The sequence below is a fragment of the Sus scrofa genome, chromosome 11 (assembly GCF_000003025.6).
Source record: "Sus scrofa isolate TJ Tabasco breed Duroc chromosome 11, Sscrofa11.1, whole genome shotgun sequence".
Classification (NCBI taxonomy): Eukaryota; Metazoa; Chordata; class Mammalia; order Artiodactyla; family Suidae; genus Sus; species Sus scrofa.
In genome coordinates, this window is record NC_010453.5 from 32,748,093 (window position 1) to 32,761,360 (window position 13,268).

The 13,268-nt window shown below is 34.8% G+C and overlaps 1 protein-coding gene across 2 annotated transcripts in view; it reads right to left on the minus strand.

Annotated features, from left to right (window-relative positions):
- Positions 1-13,268, minus strand: part of DIAPH3 (diaphanous related formin 3) — a 502,120-nt gene that overhangs the window by 255,358 nt on the left and 233,494 nt on the right. For both annotated transcript variants that reach the window (XM_021065648.1, XM_021065649.1), the window contains 2 exons: positions 10,305-10,400; positions 2,077-2,171 (listed from right to left, as the gene is read on the minus strand). In XM_021065648.1, coding sequence (XP_020921307.1) covers positions 2,077-2,171; positions 10,305-10,400 — 191 coding nt within the window. The remainder of the gene's footprint in view (positions 1-2,076; positions 2,172-10,304; positions 10,401-13,268) is intronic.

Genomic DNA, 13,268 nt, shown 5'->3' on the forward strand with positions numbered 1-13,268 from the left:
ACATGCAGCGTTTCCCTCACACAATCCCTCAGACCTTTTATTTATTTATTTATCTTGCTTTTTAGGGTGCACTCACAGCATATGGAAGTTCCTGGGCTAGGGGTCAAATCAGAGCTGTAGCCTCCCGCCTTCCCACCACAGCCCAGCAACACCAGATCTGAGCCGCATCTGCAACCTACACCACAGCTCACAGAAACGCTCGATCCTTAAGATCCTTAACCAACTGAGCGGGGCCAGGGATCAAACCCACATCTTTATAGATATTAGTTGGATTCGTTTCCACTGAGCCACAACAGGAACTCCCAATTTTTATATTTTAAATTAGTTAAGATTGATCTTAGTAAGTGTAGTAGGCAGAATAATGCCCCAACTCCCCTTAAGATGTCCTCATCTAACCCCCAGAACCTGTGAAAGATTAAGTTACATGACAAAGGGAATTAGAGTTTTAGATGGAATAAAGTTGCTATCAGCTGACCTTAAAAGAGAGATTATCCTGAATTGTCTGGGTGTGCCCAACGTAATCCTTAAAAGTGGAAGAGGGAGAAAACAGAGAGAGAGAGAGAGATGTGACTTAATAAGACAGGTCAGAGAGATGCAATGTTGTTGGCTTAGAAAATGAAGGGAGGCGTCCACCACGCAAGGAATGCAGGCAGCCACAAGCTAGAAAAGGCAAAGAAATGAACTCTTTTCTGAGCCCACAGAAAGGAATGCAAGTCTGCTAACATTAGGGCTTCAGCACAGTAAGGCCCACACCAGACTCCTGTTCTACAGAAATGTAAGATAATATATTTAACTTACATTAAGCTGCTAAATTTGTGGCAAATTGTTAAAGCAGTAGTAGAAAACTAATATATTACTAAATTATATGCAACTGACTGTTCTTAGGACATAAAGTTTAAAATGAAAATTTTTTCCATTTCTATACAACAAAGCCACACGATCACCCAAAATATTCATGTAATCAAGTTGAAAGCTACTCTGTAAATATTTAACAAATGCATTATTAAAAAAATACTTAAGCATTAAGTAGAAACATTTTTCAAATAAACTTGGAAAACTATTAACAAAGCAAGTTCATAATCAACACCAATAAAGACAAAATCTAGTAAAAAGAAATTGCTAGAGAAAAAACAAACCTGAAGAAGAGCTGTTGAATTACATAGTTTATGAGTCTAAGACTCAGCACAAACTAGTGATGGGATTATATATTACCATCACATTTAAGAGCTAGGAGGACAAGCAAAACCAAGGACTTCCAGGGATATCATTTACTGATGGATTAAAACATCTAGAATAATTTTAATCAGTTGTTGAACACTAACAAATGATCTTTAGTTCCTTTTTTATTGCTTAAAATCTCATTTTTCTAAGTAAATCATTAAAGTAAAAAAGATTAAATAAGATAGCAAAGTAAAGATTATATAGTTTGTGGTTTGCTTTAAATTCTATCAAGACATTCATTACTGGTACCTTAGGTAGAATTCAGCAAGTAATTTTGGTACCATACTAGCATTTGTTAAATAATCCTCTGAATAGAAACTATCTTAAAAATCTTCCAGCCTTCCGAATGATTCAGAATACGATGCAAAAAATTTCTGGTATTCATAGAACACAAATGACTCGGGTAAGGGTTGTTAATAAAGGTAACTCTAAAGAAAGAGAAAACTCCCTCAATCTTCTGTACCAAATAATAATACAACTTTTTAAGACATATAAGCCCAAGAAAAACATATTCTAAAAGGATTATATAAATAAATTTAAATTAGCATATGACTAGTCTTAACTGTAACAAAAACAAAAATATATATATAAAAATAAACAACTTGCCTTTCAGAAACAGTCATTTAAAATAATTGAAATGTAATCATTTTGATAGCATTATATTTAGAGTGCAGAAAAAAAAAGATGCAGACTTTTATCTCCTGGCAGTGCAGAAGTTCGGCTAAAACTAATTATGCAGCAATGATTTTCCAGTTGAATGATTTGGTTTAAGAATTTTGCTTCACTTACAGATTTCTATTTAATGAGAAGCTTGCAATGAAATATTGGAATTTAAGCTCTCTCTTGTTTGTTTACCTGAATCATAGACTCTGCCAACTGTGTTTCATCCACTTCCAGTATCATCATTTTGATTTCCTCATATGGCACCCGAAAAGAGCTCAGGAAGATTGCTAAGAGGGGGAGGGGGGAAAAAGTTCATAATGAAGAAGGTAAGAAAAGAATGTGAGATATAATTCTAGGTATAAAATCAAAAATAATTCATAAAATAAGAGATTTTAAATATTTAATTACTGTGGGGGAAACTTTCATTAGCACATTTTATACTCCTCCCCAGTTTTAAAAAACTAGTGTTTAAACAGTCCTATTTTATTATGCTGGTTCCAAGGTTGATTTTGATTTATTTTATTTTGTTTTGTTTTGTTTTATCTTAATTTTTAGGGCAGCACCCATGGCATATGGAAGTTCCCAGGCTAGGGGTCGAATCGGAGCTGGAGCCACTGACCTACGCCACTGCTATAGCAATGCTGTGTCTATGAACACAGCACAGCTCGAGACAATGCCAGATCCTTAATCCACTGAGCGAGGCCAGGGACTGAACCCACATTCTCATACTAGTTGGGTTTGTTACTACTGAGCCATGACGGGGACACCGGAGGTTGATTTTTAAAGCTTAGTTACTAGTCATTCATAGGAATGCACCAATTTTTATGTCATTTTAGGAAACTGAGATATGTTTAGTATACTTTAGAGATATCACATTGTAATAAAAAGAATCATGAAACCCCAATATGTACATGTAAGATGTATCTAGACATGTGTATTACTAGCCTGTATAATACATTCTGGCCTTACCAAATAGTTTATAAAAAAAATATAATAATATAATAGCACTTCAATAATGTAATAGCCACTGCATTGTCACTGCAGTGGCTTGGGTTGCTGCTGTGACGCAAGTTCAATACCTGGCCTGGGAACTTTCACATGCCATGGGTGCAGCCCCCAAAAAAAATAAATAAATAAAAAATAGCACTTCACTGCTCAGGAACATTGTAAACAACATGTCAGGAAAATACTCTTTACATGTAACCGAAGATTAAATATGCAATACTGGAACAAAAATTTCAATGAAAAACTGTTACAATGGACTAGATGGGATAATACATTATTACTGAGAATTCTAACATTATTTCCACTTTTTTGATACCTCATATATCTAATGTTAAGACACAATGATCTTCTCAAAAGCTACTGAAGTACATAAAAATACATTCCTAGCATTAGATTTAATGCTTTTACTATTTCTTCCCTTATTCTACTATTATTGTATCTTCTCTTCAATGACAGATGTCACTTCTTCAACACACTCAGACTGCTACCACTACCCATTATTTCATTTTATGTACCAAACTATGTCATTTTATTTGTAGATATTTTCATATAAAAACATTATTTTTCCTAAGATTAGGAAAATGTGATCTCCTCTTTCCTGGAATAAGACTATATTCCTGAGGATACCATGGATCAACAACAGATGAATAACACCATCTGTGTTCTTATCATCAGCTTCATTCACACATTTCTGAACTCAAACAATCATAAATGTGGGATAAGAGTGCTATAAGTTATAATCATTAATATCCCAAGAGCATGATGGAACAAAGGAGCTAAATGATACATACTATATAGGGATTAGTGGAATTACAAAAGGATAAACCTATAGTAGACACTAGAAAGCACAAAATATAATAATTATATGTTCCTGAAGAGATAATCATATATAAATATATATATTTTATCAAATATAAAACAAATTACATATGACTATAGGATTAGATCTATTAAGAAAAAGGAATACTCACAGAAATTAAAATGGCAAATTAACATATTTTATGGTTAGAGAAAAAGTTCTTAATCATAAAAAATCAATGAAAAATGTGAAAGACTGAAATCTGACAACGTAAAAAGAAAACACAAATGTCAAAGTCCTGGAAACAACAAAAAAGCAAGGAAAGTAGAGTGATAAAATTGCCTCAAAATTCAGAGGACTTTCTTCCTTGTCATTCAGTATACGATGAGGTCCGAACAAAAATGAGAAAAATGTATGAAAATTCAAAAGAATAATAAAAATTAAAACAAATGTAATATGTAAAACATCAGAAGTAGGAAAATTGAGAAGGCAAATTGTTAAGATGTTATCTGGATTGCAAATTTAGAAAGGTTAATAAGATTAATCAGAATCTTTAAAATTCTATGTGAGAAATAATAGATGCCATTCAGGAAACCTAATACATGGACATAATAACAAAATATAGAAAAGGTTATAACATTAAATGGAAAAATTAAAAGGAGAGAATTACCCTGAGGCATAAGAAGCAATTGAGAGAGAAAGAAATTATTGTGTTATATTTCAGGAGGTATGGCAAAGTGGAAACACAGCCTTGAAATACCTTTAAGAAGTTATATTTTATCTTAATCTTAAACCCACTTCCTGAAAGAAATGAAAGTAGAAATCCTTAAAATAATTGTTTAAAGAAATGAAAGAGGAGTTCCCGTCGTGGCGCAGTAGTTAACGAATCCGACTAGGAACCATGAGGTTGCGGGTTCGATCCCTGCCCTTGCTCAGTGGGTTAACGATCCGGCGTTGCCGTGAGCTGTGGTGTAGGTTGCAGACACGGCTCGGATCCCGTGTTGCTGTGGCTCTGGCATAGGCCAGTGGCTACAGCTCCGATTCGACCCCTAGCCTGGGAACCTCCATATGCCGCGGGAGCAGCCCAAGAAATGGCAAAAAGACAAAAAAATAAAAAAATTTAAAAATTTAAAAAAATAAAAAAAAAGAAATGAAAGAAAAATTTGAAACACTGAAACACTAGATAGGAAAGAAAAGAACATTACTAAAAAGAAACAAGAAGATTTGTGGGAGAAAAAGAAACTTTAAAAATAAAAATATATATATTAAGCTACTGAAATTGAACAGTCAACATTAGGATTCAACATCAGATAATGAGAAAATTGGTGACATAGGCAGAGACGCTATCTGAAACAGAAAGCCAGAGGGATAGAAAAATACTAGGTTATAAGACATAGAAGATGAGTAAGAACACCTGCAAATGTCTTCTTGGAGTTCCGAAAGGAAATCACACACACAGGCACAGACACACACACACACACACACAGAAGTATATTTAAAAGAAAATGTCAGAGTTCCCATCATGGCTCAGCAGTTAATGAACCCAACCAGCATTCATGAGGACGTGGGTTCGATCCCTGACCTTGCTCAGTGGGTTAAGGATCTGGTGTTTCCCTGAGCTATGGTGTACATCGCAGACATAGCTCAGATCCCACGTTGCTGTGGCCCTGGCGTAGGCCCGTAGCTACAGCTCTGATTGTACCCCTAGCCTGGGAACTTCCATATGCCGCAGGTGCGGCCCTAAAAAAAAAAAAAAAAAAAAAAAAAAAAAAAAGAAATCAACAGAATAAGGCTGAACAAATGCTAAATATTATAACACCAAGCACCAGAGAGGTTGTAAAGTAGGGACACTCACCTTTGATAATGGAAGACTAAATTGATATAAATGCAGAACAGGTGAAGGTTACCAAATATTTTTTTTTTTTTTGGAAATGGCAACATAATAAATATTTTAGGTTTTGTGACCTATACAATCTGTCACAACTACTCAGCTCTGCTACTGCAGCACAAAAGCAGTTACAGACATATGTAAAAGAATGCCCTGGCTAAGTTCCAATAAAACCTGTTTAAAGAAACTGGCAATGCAATTCCCTGGTTGGCCTAGTGGTTAAGAATCTAGCATTGTCACTGGAATGGCTCGGGTTGATCCCTGACCTGAGAACTTCCATAAGCCCTGTGTGTTGCCAAAACAAAAAGAAAAAAAAGGCAATGGATGGCCTTTAGCCTGAGAACCATAGGATGCCACACCCTTAGTATCACCAAAAACAGGAAACAACCCAAATGTCAATCAAGAATTGAATGAATAAAGTATAACATTCAAAGAATGAAAATGAATATCCTATAGCTGGATGCATTAACATGGTATGATTTTATATATGCAAAGCTCAATGTTAGTTAAAACCAACAACTTATTGTTTGGGAACATGAACATCATTGTTTAACTATAAAGAAATGGAAGGGAATATTTAATCCAAGATTCAGGATGAGGTTACGTCTCACAAGAAAGGGGATAAAATTAGATAGGGTAACATATAAGTCTCTAAGTACCAGTAATGTTCCATTTCTTTAGGCATGAGTGATTTATACAGCACGTATTTTATATTCTCTCATTTGTAATATATTATAATAAAATATTAAAAAAATTAAATGAATGATATAAAACAAATGCATGGGTGAGGGGAAACACTGTGTGATAAAGGGTTAAGTTTACCCAAGTGAGGTCTGTCTCCCTTGAGGTACACTCTAAGCCCTTGGAATGTCCTGCCTGCTAAGAGTGTCTTTCTTTACTGGGGGCACTGGGCCACACCAGACAGTCTGCTATCAATGTGATATATGGGCTTTGGGTCACTAGTATTAGCTTAAACTGTGGAAGGGCTAGAAACTAAGATCAGCCATATAGGGGGTTCAGCCATAACCAAGATCCAGTAAAAACTGAACACCAAGGCTGGGCTGAGCAATCCCTGATTGGCAATAATCTGTGAGTATCGTCACACATTGTTGCTGGGAGAAGTTAGTACTGTCCAGGGCTCTGATGGGAGAAAAAAACTGAACTTAATGCTTACCACTCTCCTGGACTCTGCTCCATGTGGCTCTTCCCTTGGCTGATTTTAATCTATACCATTTTGCTTAATAAACTATAAGCATGAGTAAAACAGCTTCCGGTCAATCATGTGATTCCTAACAAATTAAACTTAAATGTGGGCTTGGGGACCCAAACTAGCAAATGGTATCAGAAGGAGAGATAGTCTTGGGGACACCCTAACTTTGCAGATAAAAAAAAAAAGTATGATCTCACGCAATTATGTAATTGTATAAACAAATGACATAATATGTATAATTAATAATACAAGTTTAACAAATAATACATTAAAGAAAAAATTAAATGTTAATAGAAAAATCTACTTTGCAGATGGACACAATTTATGCCTTAACTCTGTTCTATATTTGTAATTTATCCAATACGTACAGGTATTATTCCATAATTAGAATAAAAGTATAATATACATCAGACAGATATATTTATAAAGATTGAACTATGTCTTTTTATAGTTTATGAATAAGCTTTTGGGAAAACAATTGCTATAACTAAAGGCAAAACAATTATGAAAGAGTTGAAAATGGTCTAATGCATAAAACACAAATTGGAAGACAAACATAGACCATTTAAAAAAAATTTTTTTAACTTATTGAGAATAATAAGAGATGCTCATCTAAAGCCTCCAAAAGACCCATTAACCTGAATCTTTGTACTAACATGCATCACATCCTTCAAAATGTGACTATATTGATCCCAGTGGGAAGCTTTGAGTTCAGCGAAGGAGGGTAAAGTGTGCAGACTCTGGAACCAGTCACACATGTTTTCTGCAAGGGAACTTATTAGGTTGGCAGCTTCAGCTCCAATTCGACCCCTAGCCTGACAACTTCCATATGCTGCACATGAGACCCTAAAAAGAAAAAAAAAAAAAAAAAAAAAACAACTGGTAAAGCACATGAACCTTGTAACACTGAGCCATCTCTTGATCCTAGAAGGGATAGAATGCTATCCTTTATGCTGAGCCCAGAGTCTGCCAAAATCTTCGTAAACTGAAAAGACAGGGAACCTGACTTTTAAATAAATAGATAAAATAAATCTATGAACTTTATATCCTTTCTTCAAAGCTCTAAGGAATATTTCAGTTAAGCAAAATCTAAGAGAAAGTATCTTAGATTTCTACATAAGATAGAGTCTTGTCACCAACACAAGACTCTTCTCTGAATTCAGTGTCTCAGAAGACTCTGAATTTCATAGACAAAAACCAGCTGTAAATTAGACTATAATTACAGCAAAGTTTATAGGCTGCCAAAGTTTCTTAAAGCTTAAATCATAACACTTATTACAATCAGAGAAGATAAGAACAATCAGAGATGGATTACATGACCTGGTATAAATCCTGGACCTTGTACTGTTATAAAGCACATTAAATGAATGGATATATGTCCTCAAGCTTACAAACAGGATCCTTCTCTATGATAATATAATTTTGTTATCTCTCAACAGGAATAAATATACCCTGTACCTATTGGCCGTTTTCAAAAGGAGTAATCCTTTTCAAGTCACGGAACTGCCACACCCATCAGATTCACCTATTTGCAATGTCAACACTACTATCTACATGGTGAGGCTGTAGTAAAGGTTAAAGAGCCAAATACAGAACTAGCACATAAACCATTACAATTAAATTTGAAATCCTATTTAGCACATATCTGTAATATATAAAAAATACTAAAGAACCCTATTCAAGTCAATTATTCAGCCTTGAGATGGCTATTTAAGCTCTCCCCCACCTAAAAATAATTAAATTCAAAATGCTATTTCTTCAGGACTCCTAACCAGGCAATATGCAATGCGGGTTATAAACATTTTTCAAGACAAAAATCATCTTTCAAATGACAGAGAACAGAATTTTTTGACATATCTTTGCTTTCAACAGAGACAAATGTTCCTTAAGAGGGAAATTCCCTGAAGTATCTGTAACACACCCCCAAGTTTCATTGGTCTAAACTCCCCCCCATAAAAATATATTTCTAATTCAGACTACATGTCCATCACATACCAGGAGGACAGGCTCTCTTACTTGAGATCCTCATGTGAGGATGATGAACAGCACTCTGGGTCTGGGCAGAGGGGAGCACTGGAGCTGCTCCCACCAAGAATGAATGCTTCCACCACAGGTTACCTGATCTCCACTGATATTCTCATTGGCCCAAGCAAGTCACCTTAGGCAACACCTAACTTGAAAGAGGCAGGATATACAATCCACTTCTGCCCAGAAATAGAAAACTGTATATTCGCCAATAGCACTAACATCTGCACACTATCCCTGGGGATTTTGTCAGGCCTACAATGCAGAAAAGAGATAAACTTCTGCTATGGTGAGTAGGAAAGGAAGAGGCTTCCAAAGCTTTTCTAAAAGGAAGGTCAACTTGGCCTTCTGTGCACACTGCTCTATCTTAACTCCCTCTTTATTCAATAACATGAATCTTGATCCTGTTACCAAGAATTATTTTGTCCCAATACTTGCTAAAAGCTCACTTGAGGCATGTAATAATTGAAAGGCAGACTAAAAGCCATGTTAGCTCTTCATGCCTCTAGATTCTCCACATTTTATCCCTCTTGTAGCATCAGAAAAATATTGAGATCACATTATCTCAGTTCTAAATAGAACTATCTTTGATGCTTTTAAGATGTAGTTAGAAATGAGTTAGAAGCAAAACTATTTTCTCTCTTCTCTCACAGTAATTCAGTCAGGAAGACAATTCAATACTAAGTATTTAGCTCCTGTAACAGTAATTAAATCTAAAATATTTCCAGTCAGTACTTTTGAGGAAAGGCTTTGAACTGCTCAGATGGGATAATGGAATTCATTTTACTCATCACCCTTATTCCCATTAATCTTCCAACCTCCTTTGTGTGTGATCAAGTGTCACAAATAATAGAGATTCAGAGGTATAAAGGAAATGATCCACTATCATTTTTTTTTCAAAATATGATTTCATCACCTAAATTCCTTAATTCTTTATTGTTATACTGGAAAGAAAGACTCTAAGAGTAGCTCTCTTTTCAGTTACAGGAAATATGTTTCCATTCTAAACCTTTTCTTAGTTTTTTCACTTCTAATATGCATTAATCTTTTGAAGAATTTAACTCATAATTTACCTAAAGGAATATTATCTTTGAATTTATTACTACTACTAATAATAATATTGAAGTTCCCACAGCAGCTCTGTGGATAAAGGACCCAACGTTGTCTCTGTGAGGATGTGGGTTCAATCCCTGGGCTCATTCAGTGTGTTAAGGATCTGGCGTTGCAGCAAGCCACAGCGTAGGTCACAGATGCAGCTAGGATTCGGTGTTGCTGTGGATGTGGCATAGGCCGCAACTGCAGCTTCCACTCAGCCCCTAATCTGGGAACTTCCATATGTTGTGAATGTGGTCATAAAAAGAAAATAATAATAATAATAATAATATTAACATAAAGTGAAAAATAAGTCATAAAGAAAATGAAGTAATTTAAAGGAACCAGTGTGTTCAGTGGTATATTTTGCTAATTTAATAGTATTGAAATCTAATACTTACAAAGGTTCTGGGCAACTTTAGAATCCAGAAATTTAAGTTCTTTAATTTTTTTCTTAATCGCTTTCTTTTCATCAAAATCTTCCTCTTCTCTTTTCTCTGTAAAACCAAGGATAGATCCATGTTAAGGGCAATATGGCACTCAATCGCCAAAAGACAGGACATGAACTTTGTCATCAAAGAATCTAAAAAAGATAAAAATCATTTAAATCATATTGTTATAAAAATAAGAGAATAATAGGTATCCCAAGACCTAAACTATTTCAGATAGGGACTAGAGGCTCTTTTTCTAGAAAAACTACTAAGAGTAAATATTTAAAGGTCTAACAGAAAGAACAAGAATAAAGCTGCTGTGCACTATGGAAACCAGTACCACGGGGTGAAGAGTAAGTATAGTTAGCTCATTTGAATAGTGTTCAGTACACAGTTATAAAAATTAATGTACTTATACTTAGCATAGGTTAAGAAGTAAGCTCTAAGAGCTCTGAACAAAGACAACCCAGAGCTGTTAAAAATATAGCTCATATAAAACTAGAAGAGTAGAATTACAATTTGTTTTCAAAATCTTTGAAAAATATTCCAATTTTGATACTCAACTTATTTTATCTAAGCTTTTAAAAATCAGCAAATGTATTTAACCTCTCTATCCTTGTGAAAAAATTAAGTAAATAAAAATATCAAGCTAAACAATAATATATGAACTACAGTTACAGCACAGTACATGGTCAAGGTTAACAGCTATAACCAGTAAAGTCATCCTGTTATCTTTCCTCTCCTTTGCATATGTGAACAGCACTTCTGATGAATGTCAGTAATCTTTACAAAATTAGTACCTTGATAACAAAGAATAGAGCAAATTCTTTGGTTAGATATGAACAAATAAATCACTAATGTTGAGGAAAAATAACTTCAAAAAACATCTTCATATATAAGATAGCACATTATAATTACATTCTTTTAATACAAGAAATGAATTATAATTACATGTTTTGATACATAGTATGAAATAGGGATCAAATTTAATACTTTTCAAAATATTTATTAACTAATTATAGTTTTAGGAAAAATCAACCATCCTTCTCAACTGATTTTACATTACACTTTTATTTGTACTTGTTTATCTGGGCTTCTAATTCTGCTCCATTTTTTTATGTACCACTCTTGTGCTATAATCATTCTGTCTTAAGCACTGTAGGATTTAGAATACACCTTATTAATTGGCTGTTAATATTGTTTTTCTCCCTTTTTTAAACTTTTTCCACTTTTCTCATTTATTTTTCCATATGAACCTTAGAGCAATTTCAAAGTTCCAAAAATAAAATCCATTTGAATTGTATTTGAATTGCCAGGCAGTTGTAAACAGATACAGGGAAATTTGATATGTTGACAATTTCCAAACTTCCTTATCATGAACATGACGTGTCTATAATTTTTCAACTTAACACAGCACATTCTGCATAGGCATCTTGTTTGTTTACTGTTAATATTAGGTTTCCTAACTATGTCTACTACACTTCTAGGTTTCCAGGCTTATTGGTTAATTCTACCTTTCCCCAGTATACTTTGTATCTAGTTACTGGAATGTAGAAACTTTGCTGCATTTTGCATATATACTTTATAATCAGTCACTTTACATATTTATTCTTTCAAATAAGAAATATTTACTAAGCAGCAACTAAGAGACTATGCTAGATAATACAGATACTGTGCTAAATAAAATGGAGACATCTTGGCCTCAAAGAACTTAAGGACCAATTAAGGTGATTGCAAAGTAAATAGCGATTATAATATATAGATATAGTGACAGTGTTTGGGAAAGAACCAAAGAAGATTAAAGAAGATTAACCCATCCTTGTCAGGGACAGTTTTCATGGAATGAATGACATTTAAGTAAAACCTAGAAAGAGAAGAGGAGTTAGGCAGATGAGAAAGTTTTAGGGTAGGGGAAGGAAGGACACAGATAATAGGATAGTGTTTCAGGTTCTGCAAGAACTTGAAGGGCACAGAAAGAAGAAGAAGAGGAGCAGAGAATATTGGGTGGAAATAAATGACATCAGAAATTTATCAGGCACCAGATCATATAAGACTTTTTTGGGCCGCACCCGTGGCATGCAAAAATTCCAGCAGATAGGGATCAAACCCTTGACACAGCAGTGACAACACTGTATCCTTAACACACTACACCACCAGAGTATTCCCCAGGCAAGACTTTTTAAGCCACAAAAACAATTCTGGCTTTTATCCTTGGAGCAACACAGAGCCACTGAAGGTTTAAGTATGAGAGACATCAAAAGAACTGAATTTTAGAAAAAAATAAATAAACCTACTGAAGGTGAATTTAAAGAGCAGCAAAAGTAATGGTAGAAGGGCAAGAGAGAGGGGAGTTGCAGTAACCCAAAAGAGAAAAAAATGGGGCCCTCACACAGAGTAGCAACCACTTGGTTGGAGGAAAGGAATTAGCCTCCAAAGCAGAGTCCAGTCCATACCCACCCCCTGAGTTCCTTGACCATCCATATCTCTACCTGGATGTCTAATGGACACCTTCAACTTCATAGTCCAAAACCAACACACACACTTCTGCCTTTCTCTTCCAGGGGTTGGGTTTTCCTCCTCTTAGAAATAGGAATGCTCTTATTACAATTGCTTGAGTCACAAAGCTTGAAATCATTCATCCTTCTTCCTATTAACCCAAATTTACATCTAATCCATCAGTGAATCTCCTCAATTCTAACTCTAAAATAAGCACTCCTCACCCTGGCTACTACACTCCTCTGCTTGTGGCTATCATCCTTTCTCACATTGATCACAATCACTTATTAATTAGTCTTCCTATTTCCAAACTTAACCAACTGCAGTCTCTTCAACACAGTGCAGCAGAAGACTCTTGTTAAACCTTTATAGAAAAGGTTTACTTCCCTTACTGCCTTATAAACAATAGAACCCCACATCCACCCAGTATTCCCTATT